The sequence below is a fragment of the Balaenoptera physalus genome, assembly GCF_965194825.1.
Source record: "Balaenoptera physalus genome assembly, chromosome: 19".
Taxonomy (NCBI): domain Eukaryota; kingdom Metazoa; phylum Chordata; class Mammalia; order Artiodactyla; family Balaenopteridae; genus Balaenoptera; species Balaenoptera physalus.
This window is the reverse complement of record NC_138900.1, coordinates 40,185,583-40,204,463: the sequence shown is the minus strand read 5'-3', so window position 1 is coordinate 40,204,463 and position 18,881 is coordinate 40,185,583. Positions and strand designations below refer to the sequence as shown.

The 18,881-nt window shown below is 54.2% G+C and overlaps 1 protein-coding gene across 7 annotated transcripts in view; it reads right to left on the bottom strand.

The window, feature by feature from the left end:
- Positions 1 to 18,881, bottom strand: part of CPNE2 (copine 2) — a 55,459-nt gene that overhangs the window by 14,766 nt on the left and 21,812 nt on the right. For 3 of the 7 annotated variants that reach the window (XM_082436988.1, XM_082436989.1, XM_082436993.1), the window contains exons 2-12: positions 16,358 to 16,572; positions 14,040 to 14,219; positions 12,129 to 12,203; positions 10,172 to 10,243; positions 8,973 to 9,056; positions 8,590 to 8,679; positions 7,499 to 7,597; positions 6,884 to 6,970; positions 5,002 to 5,061; positions 3,028 to 3,161; positions 832 to 886 (exon numbers count right to left, since the gene is read on the bottom strand). In XM_082436988.1, coding sequence (XP_082293114.1) covers positions 832 to 886; positions 3,028 to 3,161; positions 5,002 to 5,061; positions 6,884 to 6,970; positions 7,499 to 7,597; positions 8,590 to 8,679; positions 8,973 to 9,056; positions 10,172 to 10,243; positions 12,129 to 12,203; positions 14,040 to 14,219; positions 16,358 to 16,537 — 1,116 coding nt within the window. In that variant the 5' untranslated portion in view covers positions 16,538 to 16,572. The remainder of the gene's footprint in view (positions 1 to 831; positions 887 to 3,027; positions 3,162 to 5,001; positions 5,062 to 6,883; positions 6,971 to 7,498; positions 7,598 to 8,589; positions 8,680 to 8,972; positions 9,057 to 10,171; positions 10,244 to 12,128; positions 12,204 to 14,039; positions 14,220 to 16,357; positions 16,573 to 18,881) is intronic. The other 4 variants (XM_082436992.1, XM_082436991.1, XM_082436990.1 and 1 more) reach the window with 4 other exon arrangements.

The window sequence follows — 18,881 nt, the reverse complement described above, 5'->3', positions numbered from 1 at the left end:
TCCATCTTGCCCACCATCACCCCAGCCAGTCCCCACTCAGCAGCCAGAATGACCCTTCAAAAATGCCAATAACACCCCATGTAGCCCCACCCATTGCTTGCTGCACGGCTGGCTCCCCACCTCTCCAGCCACATCTCTCTCCATCCTGCCCATCTTTCATGGAGAGTTCATCACGCCCACCTTCTTTCAGTTCCTCCAACCACCCTGCTCCCTCTGCCTCCCAGACTTTGCACAGGCTAGTCTCTCTGCCCTGAACACTCTACCTGCCACGTCACCACCTCAAGTCACTCTGCAAACTCCTACTCTCCTCTCCCCTCTTGGCTTAGACCTGACCTCCTCCAGGAAGCCTTCCTGATACCCCCAGGCCAGGTTGGGGCCCTCCTCTAGGGACCGCTGCCCCGTTCAGCACTGATGACACTGCCTGTCTTTAGGGCTGCCAGACAGAATACAGGATGCCCAGTTAAATTTGAATTTCAGATAAATAATAGATAATTTTTTAGTATAAGTATGTCCCAGACAATATTTAGGACATACTTAAACAAACTGTTTATATGAAATTCAAACTTAACTGGGTATCCTATATTTTTATTTGCTAAATCTAGCGTCTTCCCCACCTGACTGGGGTACCAGGGGACAGATATCATAACTTATTCCTTGTTCTAGCCCCACTGCCTGCGTGACATTCAGGCTAAGAAATGCGTGTGCGTTTGTGGTAAACGCAGAGAAGGCAGGGTGGCTGGGCCATAGCCCAACCTTTCCAAAGCAGATCCCAGAGAGGCCATACACACAAATCCCATCTCAGCCAAAAGAAAACAGTCTGGCTTCACTTACCTTCCAGTCTGGGGGTAACTGCGCCCCAAAGCCCAGAGCTGGAAACATCTTATCACTAATCAGAGAAAGGAGAAAAAATTACTGTGAGACAACCAGACAGGGGCCTCATCTACCCACGCTCACCCTCCCAACCCCCTACCCAGGGCTGGGCCCACTCTGCCTTGCACACCTCCATGGACAAAAAGAAAAAGCTCACCACCTCTAGAAAAAGCTCTGTTTGAATGATCTATTGAGCCCAAACCCACTTCTGGGTATCTGGTGAATAAGAGGCTTGACCCCCATCTACACCTATGGCAGACATTGCTAATCAACCACAGCACTCCTAACCATGGACCTGGGTACAGCTCGATCCTTCTCAAACAGGGACCTTGGCAATCACTAAACCACAGTCATGACGCAAGTGAAATGTATTGGCTGTTTCTTGACGTCCCTTTTATGGCTGGGAAAAATTCTAAAATGAGAACACTGGCTTGGCGTTCAAGACCCTTCATCATCTAGCCCAAGAGCCTAGTCTCATTTTCTACCTGCCCTCCCTCATTCCCCACTCCCCCAGCCCTGGCCACTGGCTACTCACTGTTTCCCAAACACACAGGGCATCTTCATGCTCCAACTTCAATCCTATTGCACCCCTTCTTGAACTACCTCTCCCCAGTCTGTTCCCTGTGGCAAACTCCTACTCATCCTCTAAGGCCCAATTCAAATGGCCCATTCTCTGTGGGTTTCCCTGAGACGCCAGGATGTCTCTCTCTTTGGTGCTTCCATAGCTCCTGTCTCACATGTAAACTGGTCTCTTGGAACCCCAGTGATTTCTTCCCTATCTTCCTCCTCGAATGGGAACTCCCTGAGGGCAGGGACCGTATCTCATTTGTTCATTCATTCAACATGTATTTATTGAAGAATCCTCTGGCTGCTGTGTGGAGGACAAACTGTCAGGGACTAGGGCAGAAGCAGGAAGACCAGTGAGGAGGTTACTGAATCGCTCTGGGCAGGAGGTGATGGTGGCTCAAACAGGCTGGTAGCAGTGGGGGTGGGAGAAGAGGCTGGATTCAAGCATATTTTGAAAGGATTTCCTGAAGAAATGATGGGGGAGATGAGGGAAAGAAAGGAAGTGAAGGGTTTTCAGTGAGTGGTAGTGCCTCTCCCTGAGATGGGGAAGAGGGTAAGAGGGGTAGGGGTGGGGCAAGTGTCTAGCAACGCCTGAATGCCCATGAGAAGGCTCAGCAAAGGGGCTGAGTGGGCAGCTGGATACAAGGGTCTCTGGAGCAGCAACAGCAGGCTCCTCCACCGACCATGCAGGTGGGGACTTCCACCTCCCCTGCTCTGCATGCCGTACCTCTCTTAATGTGGCCTGGGGTCACAGCCACCCCTTAGGCCCTGAGCCCCCTGGGAGTCAGAAGCTGGACCTTAGGCTGCCTCTCTCAAGGAGGCTGAAGTGCACACAGGATTCCTGAGCCTGCTCTTGTTCCTACCAAATCTGTGGCACCTGCTCCTTTCTCCCCTGCTCCCCATGTGTCCTCCTGGTCATCCCACACTCTGACCTGGAGGTCCGAACAAGCACCACCTGTGACAATGACACCACAACCCTCAGGTGACTTCTAGATCCTCCAAGGCCCTCTTGACTTTGCATCTGGCCCATCCTGTTGGTGGCCACACCCTCTACACAGCTTTCCCCGACTCTCCACTGTCCCCCCCCCAACCCAAAGATCTCCAGGAAGCGTGGTCATGGGAAGAGGACCCACACATGCTGGCTGCTCCTCTGAAGTTCCCAACAGGAGTGAGACTGTTAGGCCATTAGGTGGCGGGTACAGGAATCAAAATGTCTGGGTTCCAGTTCCTTGATCTGGGTGACTTTGGATAAATTCTCTATCTACATCCTAGGCCTGTTTTCCCTCAGCTCTAACAGTGGAGGTTGCAGCAATAGCAGACATATTTCATTTTCTATCCTGACTCATTTTCTTACTCGGTGTACTGTGTGGAGAAGGATCTCATTATGGATCTGGGCTCAGTAAGTCAGAGATCAGCAGTTGATTAGCAATGTCTGCCACAGGTATAGGAAGGGACAGTAACTGCATCCATGTCCTATGCTACTCATTCCTAGGTTTGTTGATCTCTGGGTCCCTTCTAGCTTTGAAAAGCTGAGCTTCCCAGGATGGATGGAGCCCAAGCTGACTAGTCAGAGTCCCTCCCCAAGCTTACCTGTCATAGTCCTGAATGATCTGCCCAACAGCCCAGATGGCTGACAAATATTCATTGGTGCCCATGGGGTTGATATAGTGCAAAGAGGAAGGGTCGAGGGGATTTCCATTGGAGGCTGTGAAGTCTATCCCAACCTGCAGAACGGGGGAAAAGGCCACCCAGTGTAGCCAGAGACTCCAGCTCCCTATCTCACCTCCAGGGAACAGACAGGCTGATAGGACACAGGAAGCCCACTTCATCTCCCAGCCCTGACCCACCCTTCCAAAAGATGGTCCAAAACCTGGAAACCGTCTGACTGTATTACCCCTCTGGCTCTAATGCCGTCTGTGGCTCCCTATTGCCCAAGCATAAAGTCTATTGCCTAGATGTGATACAAAGCCAACTTACAGCCCCAAATTCCTTTTCCCCCTCACTGTCCCAAACCCACACACTCATCTGCTCCCATTTCCAGGCCTTTTTTCATGAGTCTCCCTCTAGCTGAAGAGCCAGGCCACCTCGTCTCCCTATCTAATTCTCCTCCAATTTGCAGGCCCAATTCAGATGCCACTGCCCCACTGAAGCCTTCCCAGACACCTTGCCCCCGCACCAAGCCATCTCCCCATCACCCCTCAGACCACCAAGGGGCACCAGGACCTGGAGCTGCCTGGTAGGGCAGTGCCCACCTTCCCAGTCAGACTGGATGATCACTGCAGGTAAGACACATGGCCCTGGAGTCAGGCCCAGGGCTGGGCACAGAGCACCAGGTGGGTGCCCCACAGGGAGCTAGAGCTGGCGGGTGGGCAGGGTACTGGGCTCCACCTGCTCTCTCAGCCCCGAGGGAATTCCAGCACAGAGGGGCGGGCAAGACTGCCCAGCTGGGGAGGACTAGGAGAGGGACCCAGGGCATGAGATGGCCACCTGAGAACTCAGGATCAGTCAGGGACTCCTGCAGGTGCACGGCCTGGAGTCTGGCACACAGGAGGTGCTTGGTATCATTTGCTGAGTGAACACATGCACGCAGGAGGAATAATAGGGCCTGGCCTCTCTGCAGGGGAGGGGGGCTGTGGTGACCAGTGGGGTTACAGGTCAACAAGGCCAATCCCCTGCGCCTCCTTATAGTCCTGCAGATGACTTCCAGCCCGCATGGGATCAGAAGCAGTGACAGAGAGCAGGGAGGCTAGGTGGGAGGTGGGCAGAGTATGGGACCCTGGCAGGTTCTCCCCTGGGCTTGAGGCCTCCCTTCAGGTGAGGAACGGGAGAAATCTATGGGGCATACACTCCAGGCCACCAGCAGAGTGACAATTCATTCTTCCAATGAGCATATACTGAGCAGGTGCTATGTGCCAGGCACTGAGTGATTCACCGAGGGTGGAGGGGAAAAAAAACAAAACAGTGGCCCCGCACTCAGGATACCCACAGTCACTAGTCGCTAGTGGGACAGGGACAAGTGAAAAATACTTAAGAAAATTCAGAGTGGCAAGTGCCCTGAAGATAATAAAACAGGAGAAGTGACAAGAGGAACAGGAGGCATCGGGGGAGGTGACCTCTGTGTCACAGCCTGCAGGATGGCAGGGCAGCAGCCAAGAGAAGGTTCTGGGGAAGAGCATTCCAGGCAGTGGGAACAGCAAATGCAAAGCCCTGAGACAGAGCAGAGCTTAGCGTGTTGGGGGAGGATCAGTGTGGATGGAGCCGAGTGAGCAAGGATGAGGGCACAGCAGATGAGGCAGGAAGGGAAGTGGGGAGGAATTTGGCTTTTTTTCCTTCTGAGGAAGTGTAAGCAGTGACACTCTGAGGGCTGGGCAGCCAGGCCCTGACCTGCAGCTAAGCTCTGACTCAGGCCCATCCACCTACACCCTCTCCTCTGGGCCAGACACACCCCTTGCCCTGGGGAGGATCCTTCCTGAAGTTTATCCCAAGTCCCTCCTGCTGCAATCACGGCCCAAGCCCTCAGGGAGGATCCTCACTGGGGTGGGGTGGGGTGGGGGAGAGCCTTACAGTGAACATGAGCTGGCAGCCTCCCAGGATGTAGTCCAGGAAGGAGTAGTCCCGGTTTATCTGGAAGGAATCAGAGGGGTGAGTGGGCCCGTGCTCTGTACCTGAGGGCTCGCCTTCACTTGGCCACACTCCACAGACGACCTTTGGGGAGTTGCTGCTCTGTGCCCTGACAGGGGTCAAGGAGGCGGAAAAAGGCAGATGGACCTGATCTGATTACAACAAAACCCAAATCCCTCTATAACGAAGCACTCAGAGCAACGGTTACCAATAGGTGGGACACACACACACACACACACACACACACACACACACACACACACACACACACACACACACACGCATGATAAGTCCAGGCAGTGTCCCAGGGCCCAGTGTCAATCATACCTACCAATTACATGACAGAGAAAGTCTCAATTTGTTGCCATTTGGTCCTTAAGCCTCTCTAGCCCTTACCAACCTTGACTTTGAACAGAGAGAGGCCAGGCCTCTGGCTCAAGGCCTTCTACTGTAAATTAATAATTAATAAAACTGCTAAAACATTGTTTGTTTGGATGGTCTTTGCCTCCTTTTGGCAAAGGATACTGGCCTTCCAATTTTGGTGGCGTTAGAAAGGTTACTTTCAAAATAAATGTATTTAAGGGTTTCCCTGGTGGCGCAGTGGTTGAGAATCTGTCTGCCAATGCAGGGGACACGGGTTCGAGCCCTGGTCTGGGAAGATCCCACATGCCGCGGAGCAACTGGGCCCGTGAGCCACAACTGCTGAGCCTGTACGTACTGGAGCTTGTGCCCCGCAACAAGACAGGCCGGGACAGTGAAAGGCCCGCGCACCGCGATGAAGAGTGGCCCCCGCTCGCCGCAACTAGAGAAAGCCCTCGCACAGAAACGAAGACCCAACACAGCCAAAAATAAATAAATAAATAAATAAATAAATAAATAAATAAATAAATAAATAAATAAATAAATAAATAAATTCTAATACCAAATATCTAAATAAATAAATAAGTAAATGTATTTAAGTAAAAAAGACACCAAAATGGGGGGAGGAGGGGCTGAATACAAAACATAATAAGGCAGGTGGAAGAAATCATGAAGGGGGATGTGAATGACCCAAGTTTCAGAAACAAGGACCCGAAATCATGATGCTGCAACCTGCCAGCTTAACTTCTACAGGGCACTGCTACGTTGTGACCTCACTGAATGCTCACGTAAATCCTAGTCTCCAGACAAGGGAACTGAGGCCTGGGGTCAGTCAGCTGGTAGAGAGTGCCAGGACTTGGAACCTTCAGGCCCAGGGTTCTTGTTGCTCTGGCCTGGGCTGCCTTCCTTAACGTCCTACCCGATTCCAGCAGATACGTGGCCACCAGATATCCAGGGGGGCCTGGCCCCTGACCTCAGCCTGGCCACTGCCAGTGCAAACTTCACTGTCTTTGTGGACTTCAGTGGCCCCAGTTACACCACGGGCCAGTAACCTCAGCCCTCACTAATGTCACTGCCAGAGGAAAGGGCACCCTGGCGTGATATCCTCTCCCCCTCTGACGCTGAACATGCAGTGGGCAAGCTTGGGAAGCAGTAACTCCCTGTAGTTACCCTCCAACAAGGAGACCCTGGAAGGTCATCTCATGCCCTCCCTGACTTCCACACAGGAATGTGATATGAGACTAACACTTTACATGCTTTACCTTGTTAACCTTCCCATTCTGTAGATGAGGAGACTGAGGCCCAGAGAGGTTAAGCTCAGGTCACAGAGCCAGGACATGGCAGAACCAGGATTTGAACCCAGGCCTTGCTGGCTCCAAACCCAATGCTCTGTCTCTTCTGCAGCAATATATCTCTGTGTGACCCCAAACCGGGACTGTGCCCCATGCCACCCACGCTGGCTCACCTTGCAGGAACGCAGGATAATGATGCCCGAGTTTTTATAGTTCTTCTTCTTCTTCTGCTTCTTGGGGTTGATACACTCAAACTCCCGCTGGGCAACACAGGAGAAAGAGGAGCTCAGCTTGGGGTTTCTGTGGGGACTGACCCTCCCCTGGGCCCCAGAATCTACTCCACAGCATTGACCAAGGGGCAGCATGCCTCCTCCAGGAAGCCCCCCCAGAAATGGTTCCTGCCACCTTGGGCTCATGCCAAGCTATATCTGCCCAAGGTCAGAAGATGTGCATCTGCCCTCCATCCCCAGACAACTCATCCATGTCATGTCCACTCATGCACCCAGAACTGTCACCCAGAGCCTGGCTTCTCAGAGTTAAATAGACAGCTCCCGAGTACTCACTATGCACTAGGTACTTTACCTGTTTAATCTCATTTAATTCCCACTCTATTCTTCTGCCTCCACTTGACAGATGGGGAAACTGAGGCTCAGAGAGATTAAATGTCTTGCTCAAGGTCATAAGGCAGAGAGGTGGGATCCGAGCCCCAGCCTGCCTGATTCAAAAACCTGTGCCCCTTCCCCATCCCCTGCTGAGGTCCTGTGGTCACGCACATGTGCACATCTTACCGGGATGCCGTCATGAGCCTCGCACATCTGTGACACCGAGGTCTGGAACTCACCGATGAAGTCATGGCCCCCATCGTTGTCATAATCATAGCACATAACCTGGAGTGGGTCCAGCGAGGTCACCCCAGAGCTGCCCCACAGGAGGCACTCGCCAGCTCCTCTCAGCTCCCTGAGCAAATCCCATGTCTTTTTTGGGGGGTGGGGGCTCCCTCTCCCCACCAGATCTGACTAGCTGGCTTGGGATGATGCCGGTAGCTCCTGAACTGAACTGCCTCCTGCAGGAAGCCTTCCATGAGTGCTGGGAAAAGGAGAAAGGGTGCCCACTCTAGTAATGGAGCCCATTCCCTCTGAGCAGGAAGCTGCACACCTCCCACACGTGACACTGGGCTGATAATCTATCCTGGGTTGTGGCCCACCTGGCCTCATGGGCCATGGTCTGGAGTCCTCCCTAGACTGGTATTTTTTTCCTGAGATGGGCACAGAAGTCCCAGCTTGTTATGCTCTCTAATTTAGCAGCCATGACACTCCTAGAAGGAAGGCAGGAATTGTTGTACCCATTGTACTGATGGGTAAACTGAGGCCCTGAGTGGGAAGCACTTGCCCAAAGTCTCACAGTGGCAGTAGCAGACCCAGAACTAGAACCCAAGTTTCCTGGTGCCCTATCTGGGGATCCCTACATGGTCTCGGGGCCTCACCCCACCTCGTCTGCTCTCAGACACGGCCCCTGAGGACTTAGGGCTTTCAGAGACTAGTAATCATCACCTTCATCACAGCAACAACACTTGGTTGTTTCCAAGGTGATTCTGCATTCATTATCCTAGCTAGCAGCACACAGCCCTCCGGGAAAAAAAGAGCAGTCACTCTGTTCCCATTTTAGACAAGGGAATCACAGAGACGAGGGCCCTGCCCAGATCACTCAGAGGGTCAGGCAGACCTGGGACAAGGACTCAGGTCTCCTGCCCCTCCCCCCACAAGGGTTCTTTTTCCATCTTAATAAGAAAGAGCTTTGCCAAGGCACCCCCAGGAAGCCTCAGATAACCAGGAGGCCAGAGCTGGTAGGGTGGGCAGCAGGGTTCTCATAGCCCCCTCACCTGAATGGGCTTTTCCATGTCCCCATCACACAGGGACACCAATGGCACAGTGAATGGCTTCCACACGGGGTCCAGCGTGTACTTGATCACCTGCAGGACAGTGAGGGGCAAGGGTGAACTCAGGCCCAGGGCCAGTACAGCTCTGGGGTTGGGCCAGCCCAATGGGACAGGGAGTGGCAAGGTGGAGAGACCCACAGCCATGCCTCTGGGGATGGAAGCGAGCATCCCTGTGATGGGGAGGGAACAAGTCCTTTAGGGGCCAGCTTGGGTTTTCCTGTGTACCGCAGAACTGTGACTGCCTAGCCCCGTCCTGAGCTGTCGGGTGTGGCCGGACGGACTACAGACCCACTGGCTCAGAGACCCCTGGAGCCCCACACACCCACCTCAGTCCTGTGGACCAGCATCCACTTGCCATCACCTCCTGGTTTATAAAACTCGAGAAATGGGTCTGACTTCCCAAAGAGGTCCTGGAGGAAGCGGGAGGATGTGGGTGAGGAAGGAAGGCATAACTCCACCGGATTCAGATGGGGTGGGGGTGTGGCCCCGCTGCCTCCCACACCTGGCGTCAGGAGTGAGGGCTGTGGGCAGAGCCAGCCTGGCCCCTCTCCCCTCAGCCTCTGCAGGGCTCAGCAGACGCCCAGGGCAGTTGCAGCCCCGTGGGACCAAGCAGCAGCCCCAGGAGAAACCGCCCCATCCTGGGGTTACCAGAGCTTGGGCTCAGAGACCCTAAGACCTGGAGCCTGTAGAAGTTACAATTCCAGCATCTTCAGTGGGGCAGGACGTCAAGAGGGAGACTGTTCCCAGGGCAGAGGGAGGCACCCAGCAGGATGGGATTTTAATTTATTTTAGTGGGATTCTGAAAAACTGAAACTATCCTAGCAGAAAAGTCCTTTAAAACTCCATTTATTTAAGAAAACATGGACTCTAAAGAGGCTATATTCAAGAGGGGGAGACATAAAATAAATGAGTAAGTAATATACATGAGGCAGCAATTAGTGTTAAGGAGACAAATAAAGGAGGAGGGGGCGGGAAATCAGGGACCACTGCAATCTCAGGGAAGGCCTCACTAGGAGGTGACATGGAGGTGAGGGAGGGGCCTGTCATGAGACTATTCAGGGTAAAGAACATCCCAGGCAGAAAAGACAGCAAGTGCAAAGGTCCTGAGGCAGGACGGTGCCTGGTTTAATCCTAGGACAATGAAGAGGCTGATTTGGCTAAAACAGAATGAAAGCAGGGAATGTGGAAGGGGTGAGGTCAGGGAGTCGGCGGGGGGGGGGAGCTGAGGACACATCAGGTGGGGTCCTGTAGGTTACTGTAAGGACCCTAGCATTTACACTACGTGGGATGGGGAGCCCCAACGAGTGGGTTTCCAGCCATGTCTTGAATATCTCTAAGTGATAGGAAACTCACTACCTCAGTGGTGAAGCAGTTCTAATTTGGGGTGGCAGTAGGGCCGTGTGCTGTGGACTTGTCCCTGGAGGGGCAGTGAAGGTGGTGGCCAGAAGTCCCAGGCCACACAACCCCAGGGCTGGGGGAGGGCTGCTGCTCCTTGATGGAGAGCCCCCTCCCCTGCCTGCCTCACCTTCTTATCCAGCTTCCTGCCCACCAGGCTCAGCGTGATGACCCGGTTGTCTGAAAGCTCCTGGGCAGCAATCTGTAAGGCCAGAGGAACGTCGGGGGTTGGGGTCTGTCCTGAGACTCCCTCTGGCCTCCGTTCAGGCAGGGTGGACATAGGTTGCCCCAGGAGTCAATTCTCCAGGGCTGGGAGGGGAGTGGTGGGGAAGAGTAGTGCCAGGTGACCTGGGACAAGTCTCTCGTCTTCCTCAAACCTCAGTTTCCATCTTCTGGAAGATGGGGGTAATAACTCTTCTGGATATGAGGAATCAGAAAGTGACCCCAATGTGGCTCAAGAGATGGGCCATGAGATGGTGGGGGGGAGATGAAGCAGGGACCAAACATGGAGGGTGGTCTTGAGCCCTAGGGAGACGTTCTGGGCCAGCGAGCAGCCTGACAGACCCTCTCATGTCCCCACTGCAGATCCAGGGAGCACACACAACCACCTCAAAATACCAAGGCGTCGGAAATTCTAACAACTTCACTGTGCAGCCAGGGAAACTGAGGCCCAGGGCAGGGAAGGGACCACCCGAGCTCCCTCTGCTGTCTCGTCAGCTCACACCACTCATCTATCCTCCATGCCCTCCCCATCAGCCATGGCCCTCTGCCCCAGGCCGGCCAGTGATGCACCACCTGGATGACCTCGAGGCTGCCATCTGCCCTCTCTGGCCTCTCCCCCTCCCCCTCCCCAGAGTGGCAGGGAAGGCCCTCTGGCCAACAGCAACCCAAGTGGGCTGGGTCCTCCCTCGGCTAGGACTTCCTCTGCTCCCACACCTCTGGGACACCTAACGAGCTATTTGACCCTGAGAACCACAGACGGAGGCCAGGCTAGAGGCCTCTTCTCCCCTTCCTCCCCTCCAGCTGAGACTTGCTCAACAACCCCATAGGGTAGGCCCTATTACTGCCCCCATTTCACAAGAGGACGGAACCCAGGTCTGGAGGCAAACTGCTGGAAATGCTGGAGGATGGCATACCCGCTGGGTGGGGTCCTTCTGGGCTGGCTTCCATGTGGAGGGCAGCTGGCTTGTGGAGGCATTTAGATGGGGAGGTTTTGAACCCCAAGAGGTGGGGGAGGCTGGGAGGGGACATTCCAGGTGGCAGGAACAGTGGATGAGGGCCTGGGGTAAGTGCAGGGTATGCTAAGAATTCAGTTTGCCTTGAACCCAGGCCATGGACATGAACGGGGTAAAAAATAGCTGAGACTGCTGGGTCCCTCCCAGCCTGGAATGCATGGCTCCACAGGCAGCGGGGAGCCAGGAAGGCTCCAGGGCAGGGGAGTAATGCCGTGTGAACACACACAGGTACAGCCCGCCTCCCTGCAGAACCCCTGGCGTCACACAGGCTCTGAAGAGGGACAATCCCGGAGCGAACCTCACTAGCTGAACCGCCCAAGGGCACTTCCTCTCTGGGTTTCAGTTCCCTCATCTGTAAAACCAGGTTTCCCTGCCTTCTGGGGGTCTAATGACTGAAGAGCTCAGCCGCTCAAAGGGCCTGCGCATCGCAAGAATCACTGTGCTTCGCAGGGATCACTGCGCATCAGAGGAATCATTGCGCATTGCAGCCACAAGCAGAGTTCCGATGGGCAAGGCGCTCCTGAAACGCCTGAAAGATGCCCAAGGGGCCAGTGCCGGGAGTGGATGCAGGGAGGGCTCTGGAAGCCTCCAGGGAGGAGTAGTAGCGCCCCTGCCTGGGGAGCCACCGTGGGGACCCCTGGCAGTGCCCCCCACTCCCCAGTTTGGCAGCCCCAACGCATCATATGTGGAGCCAGGAGCCCGTTGCTAAGAGACCTGTTGCTAAGTTGTAAGTTGGGCCTTTTTACTCCAAACAAAGCTGGTGATTATCTGCCAGTGAAGTGGCCCATTGATGGGGGAGGGCAGTGGGCAGTGTGTGGGGGGCCTGCAGAGAGCGGGGAGGGGGGCTGGTACCGTAATCAAGCCCTTCCCCGCAGGCTTGTCATTCATCAGCAGCAGAGGCTGAGTGATCTTCTTGCTGGAGACGATCTGGAGGGAGAGAGGAGAGGCGCTCACTCTGAGGGCTGGGGAGGAGACCCAGGGAGGAAAAATCCTCAACAGGAACTGCTCACAGCACGATGCTCCATGCCAGGCGCTGGCTAAACCTCCCCCTGCGTGATCCCCGCCGTGGGAGGCAGACAGCAACCACTGCTAACCCCACCGGGCAGCTGAGGAGACTGAGGCCCAGAGAGGTTAAGACACTTGCCTGAAGTCCCACAGCTGGGATAGAATCCCAGCAGTCGGATTCTGCTGACAGGATGTCCCCAGGAAAAGGCTCTTGTAAGGCTCACATTCTGGAGACTACCGAAGAGAGGTTAGCCGCGTAACTGCGGCTAACTGCCTCCCCGCATAACTGCCTCCCCCAGAGTCTTCCAGAGACCCCCACCCTCCCTCAGGGTGTGATCCCTGATGGAGAGGATCAAACCCTGACTCCTCCTATGTATTTTCATTGCTTTGAATAGTGAATACATTCACACAGTGTTCAAGGATCAATACAATATAGAAAGGACAAGTGGAACACATTGTAAATCTCCCTCCCACCCGTCTCTGTACACCCCATTCCCACACCCTCCATGTGCCACCACGGTTCTGTTTCTTGGGGAAAAGGCCAGTGTTTCTTTGTGCCAATGTGAGCATGTTCCTAGTCTCCCTGTGCTAGTTTTTCTCCCTAGGTCCACTCTCTGCCCTTCTCCACCTTCTCTATGCCACTGTGGACTGCATCACCTGGCTCCCCTGTCTTACAGCTTCTCGGGGTTCAGCCAACGGGGGTGCCAGCAGGAGCCAGGAGAGCAGGAGGGGAGAAGGGCTGGGCTGAGCCTTGGCGGAAGCTTTGCTGCTCATCATCGGCCTGGCTCCAGTCCAGAGGCCTCCCCGTGGTGGCCACAGCTCTCCCCAGGACCTGGCAACACCACTTCCTGCCCCGCCCCTCCCTCCAGGCTAGGGGTGGCCGGGCTTCTGGCAGGTGTCAGCCCTGTAAAGGTTTCCTCACCCCTTGTCAGTTCCTGCCCCTGCCCACTGGTCCTAAAGCTCTCTCCTCCGTTACCCTTTGAGGGTGTAGACACATGGCGGGGACCCTGAGAGACACACCCCACTTCTTACGTAACTGCTGGGCCCTTGCTTTTTTCATTGAACATCATCTCCTGGAAGGCCCAGGGCATTTCAGTCTCCTCTAGAACCTCTCGAAGCATTTTCCATCTTATTCACCCACCATCCCTATAGACTGGGCAGAGAGGTCATCGCTATCCCCAAGTAAAATATGGAGCAAGTGAGGCTCAGAAGGGTGTGGGGCTTGCCCTAGGGCACACAGCCATTAACAGTGATCGGAACTTGTATCAGGAGCTCTTAGCCCTGCAACCTCCATAAGCTCAGCAAGGAGTGAGCTGGAGGGGGAAATGTGGCCCAGAGAGGGAAAGGAAGATGCCCAAGGTCACACAGTGAGCCAGCCATCAAGTGGGACTATCATGGGTGTCTTGGTGGCTGGTCAGATGCTCCCATCCCAGGAAGTCAAGACCACACTTGCTTACTTCTACCACTGAGAAGCTCTGGCCACAGGGCGCCCCACTCCTGTATGGCACTGTGTTCAGTGTCTTCCGAGGGGAACACTTCAGCCTGGCCCCAACCCCACCTGCCTACTTCCCCCTTTCTGTGCCTGCTGGCCCCCAAGGCTGTCTGCATTTGTGATGCCACCTTGGGAGCCAGGCGGGAAAATGGGACCAGGGAAAGCAGGCAGCAGCAGACTCTCCAGGGGGCTGCCCCATCCTTGGGAGCCAGGTGACTTATGGTGGCACTGCACTGACCCCACCCTCCTGGAGGAGCCCGGCTCACCGTGCCCAAGCTGCAGGAGAACTGGCCCAGGAAATCGTGCTCCTCGAGCTGCGTGCTGGACTTGTCCTGGTCGAACAGGGCAAACTTGAGCTTCTGCACCTCCTCAAAGTGGTAGTCAAGGACGAACTTCTTGGAGAAGGCGGGGTTGAGGTTGTTGACTGCAGTTTCTGTCCTGTCATACTGGCAGGGGGCAGGGAAACAGGTGTCAGAGTCAGGTAGCTGGTTCAACCCTTCTTGGGCTACAGGGAATCATGGTGCTTACTTGCTGAACACCCAATTCTGTGCCAGGCACTCATGGCCAGTTACCCGGGTGGCTGAAACAATCATTACTCCCAGCTCACAGATAAGGACACTGAAGCACAGAGAGGTTAAGTGACTCACCCAAGGTTGAACAGCTAGAGGGCAGGGCCAAGATTTGAACCCAGTCCTGACTCTACCATTCACACTTTTAACACACTGGTCCTGACTCCATACCCAGGTTCCAAGGTAAGAGGTCGGACCCTGTCCCTGCCTAGGTTAAGTGACAGAGGGAGTCCCTTTTCCCATCTGGACCTCAGTTTTCCCTTCTGTAAAATGAAAGGATTTGACATCTGTGGCATTCATCCTTTTTATTTGGGGAGAACTCTTTTTTCAAACCACATTTTACATGGAAGCTGAGAGAAGAAACAGAGAGAAGGAGGGGTACTTAGGGGGAGGTGAGGTCAGGGGCTCCCCATCTTCCCGGAGGCAGGTGTTTGTACCTTCCTCAAACCCTGGAATGTCAAAACCAGGAACCGAGCGGCCCCCACCCCCCACCTACTGTGGAGACCGAGGCCTGGGGAAGGACAGGGCCTTGCACTGTGTATCTCTGGTGGGGCTGGGACAGGAACCCCGCCTCCCGGCCTCTCTGCACTGAGGCCCCAAACCGCGGAGTCTGGGTGACAGTCTATTTTGGAGCCTGGGCTGTGTTGATTTTTCCTCCCACCCATCCCATTTCCAAGGGCCAGAGAGCAGCAGGGACGGAAGAGGTCTTGGCCCTGGGCTATTTTTAGACAGGGTGTCTGGCCTGGGTGGGAGGGAGATTGTCACGGAGGGTGGGGGGCATGCCATGAGTGGGGGTGGGTGCAGTGGGGTAGGACATCACTCCCCGAGGGGCGGGGCGGGGGCAGGGGGAGTTCCGGAGACCTGTCAGAGGGGACTCTGGACATGCTGGCCTCAGGCCTGGGGCTTCCCCCAGCAATCCTCGGCTGACCTCATGCCCCACCTCCCACTTCTGGCTGTACCACCAACGTGCTGGGTGAGACAGGTAAGTCCCTCCCCGCTCTGGGCCCCAGTTCTCCTCTGTAAAATGGGTCAACAATCCCAGCCCATTTCCTTGGCATCATAAGAAGGAGCCAACATCTGTGGAAACTCTTTGTAAACCACAGTATGTTCTGTGGGACGCCCACCGAGGCCTCATTAAATAACTATGAAAAATAGAAACATATTTTGGAAAATTTATATGCATGTAAAACTATCTGGAAGGCTGGATACCAAACCATTAACAGTTGGTTCTCCCTGACAGGCGGGTTCCCAACCATTTTGATTTTCTTCTCTAGGTCTACCTGGATTTTCTAAATTTACTGCAATGAATATAGACCCCTTTCGGAATAGGAAACAAAGCCATTTTTAAACGTTGAAAGTCTTAACAGTTTGGATTTCTCAATATCCTTCCTTAAGCTGCATCTTTCCCCAGCCCTCAGGCCAAAGTCTTCCAGCTCAGAAGTCCTTGGCTGTAGCACCATCAACATCCCCAGCTCTGGGACTCTCCAAGGTAGGAGGGAAAAATATCCTCATTTCACAGATGAGGAGACAGGCTCAGAGAGGGATAGCCACCTGCCCAAGGCCACACAGCAGGGAGTGACAGAGCTGGGTCTTGGGCCAGCTCTGGGACCAAAGCCTAAGTTCCCTATTTCTCTCTTTGCTCCTCACTGACTGTGCTCATTTAGGAATAAGAGGGCAAAGTTATTTTAAAAATGAAAGCAAGCATTTTGCAAAACTCTAAGGTTTTAACTATATATTATAGTAACTTAAAATACTGCAAAACACTAAATTTAAAATTATATAAATATAAATCTATGAATTATAATAAACACAAATATAATTATTTTAAGTACTGTTATAAACATTTTAAATAAAATTTGATTTTCAGAATAACAATCTTCTAAGTAACCCTCGGCCCACACTGCAAGTACTTCCAAGGGCCTGACCCCAGGTCCCTGGGATCCAGTGAGAGCCCCTCCCCAGTGACCGAGCCACCCTCCCTCCACCCATTGCAGCTGCACACAGAGGGGCCTCACCTCGCTCCACCTGCCATCATTCTCTGTGAAGAGGACACAGAAGGGGTCGGACTTAGAGGTGACGTCCCGGTCCAGCAGGTTCTGGCCACTCACTGACAGCTCCACCTTGCACACGCAGTACTGGGAGCCCACGGGGGCCACCCCCGGTGCTGGGGCACCTCCACCCGGCATGTAGGCCATGGGGGTTGGCAACGGCGGCAGCAGCTCCTCGCAGTCTGAGGGGACAGCATTGGGGGTCAGAGAGGGGACAGCCATCTGCTACGCCACTCCACCCTGGGGAGGCGTCACCACCTGACCCTCAAGATGTGGGTAAAGATGGAAGAAAAGGAGTGTGTGTGGGGTGGGGTGGCAGTGGGGATGACATGGGCAAAAGCTTGGAGAAAGAATGCAGGAAGGGACTTCACTGGTGGCGCAGTGGTTAAGAATCTGCCTGCCAATGCAGGGAACACAGGTTCAAGCCCTGGTCCGCGAAGATCCCACATGCCACGGAGCAACTAAGCCTGTGTGCCACAACTGCTGAGCCTGTGCTCTAGAGCCCGTAAGCCACAACTACTGAGCCCACGCACCGCAACTACTGAAGCCCGCCTGTCTAGAGCCCGTGCTCCACAACAAGAGAAGCCACCGCAATGAGAAGCCCACACACCCCAAAGAAGAGTAGCCCCTGCTCACCGCAAGTAGAGAAAGCCTGCGTATAGCAACGAAGACCCAACGCAGCCAAAAATAATAAACAAATAAAATAAAATAAAATTAAAAAAAAAAAAAAGAATGCAGGAAATGTGTGAAAAAGGAGTCTCTTGTAGGTGTGTTTAGTTTGTCTTTGAAGTCATTCTCTGCTTTGGTCCATCTTTACCTGTGAGATACACACAGGTCCAAGCTGCCCCTGTCGGATCAGCAACAAATCACAGTGGACACAGGCATCCCATTCATTTTGCCAGGAAAACCTGGGCTTCTCCTGAGCAATTGACATATCAGCATCTTGCGGCTACAATGGAGCTTGTAATTGCTCAGGTTTCCCTCACTGCTTTGGCCACTAGGAAGCTACTTTCTGGTCACTTATCCAAAACTTGACTTTGTTCATTATCTGTCTTGTTCATTCTGTATCACCAGCCTAAGCACAGTGACCGGTCCATAGGAGGCACTCAGTTTATATTTGTTGGATAAAAAAAAAGGTAAGTGTATAAATCAACGAATGGACAAACGCTCCATATCGCTCAGATCTTGCCTGAGTTGGTCCTTATCCTCAGCTCTCTGTGCCTCAGTTTCCTCATGTGCTCACGACACATCATGATACAGTCCTACAAGGTGTGGTCAGATCTTATTTCCACTGGCACATCTGAAGTTCACCCAGGCCCGCCTTCCAGCATCAGCCACCCGGCAAGATGTCCATTTTGGACATCCCTATTCCCCGTTCCCCTCGCCGGGTCACGGATTCGCTCATCCCTCCCTGACTTGGCATGGCCACCCTGCGGCACACACGCAGCTCTCCAGCCCCTCCGATGGAAACTAGTTTTCACACGACAAGAATAAACACTGCAGGCAAACTGCAGTGCTGTGCTGATGCTCTGGGCTCGTGTGACTGTGATGAGGTTCTGTTCTAGGGACAGACGGTGGGAGGGAGCAGGCTGAGCACGGGCTTTGTCACTGTCCAGATCCTCTCCCTGCCAGGTATGCCCAGGGCGCTGTGTCTGGAGCGGAAGCGGGGACCACGCTCGCGCAGGCCTCCTGCAGACCGGCGCTTCGCGTGCCCAGCGAGAGGCTGGCGCTCAGGAAGCGGGCCCAGCGCTGCCACCGTGGCTCGGTCCTTCCCGCATGGATGAGAGCCACCTCCTCGCCAGCCTCCCTGCTGCCTCTCCTTAGTCTAACCTCCCCTTGTCCCCACAGGGGCTGGAGTGAGCTTTTAAAAACACAAATTGGACCATGTCACCTCTCTGCTTAAAACCCTCCAAGACTTCCATCACTCTCCGAATAAAGCCCCAGCTCCCTCCGGGAGCCTGCAGCCGCAGGACCTGGCTGCCCTCCGCACGCTCTCAGCCAGACTGGAACATGAGGTCCTAGAGGGCTGGAGCTGGGTAGTCTTCTTACCGCAGGATCCCAGCTCTGGCACAGTTCTCGCGACTTGGCAGACACTCAGCAAACACTCTAGAGTGAATGAACGAGCCTCAGTGTCCCCGTCTGGAGGGTGAGGCGATTTTAGGACCTGCCCCACCAGGGTGAATAAGGATTAGAGACATCTCGCGGGTGACGTGCTCAGCTTGTAGTCAGTGCTGGTCAGCGTGGTCAGGTGGGTTCGTGCTCTCAGAAGGAATGGCCTCCTCTCACCTCCCTCCTCTGGGGCACTGCAGGGCCAGTTACCCACTCGACAGTCAGGGGATAAGATATTAGTCAAGGAGTTGGAACCTGGCCCTAGTGGGTAAGTGTTTGGGGGCTGGACTCGTCCACACAGAGGCTGAGAGAACACCTGTTTATGCTTACAACTACCTGGGGTGGGGGGGGCACAAGTCACCCCCATTTTGCAGATAAGGAA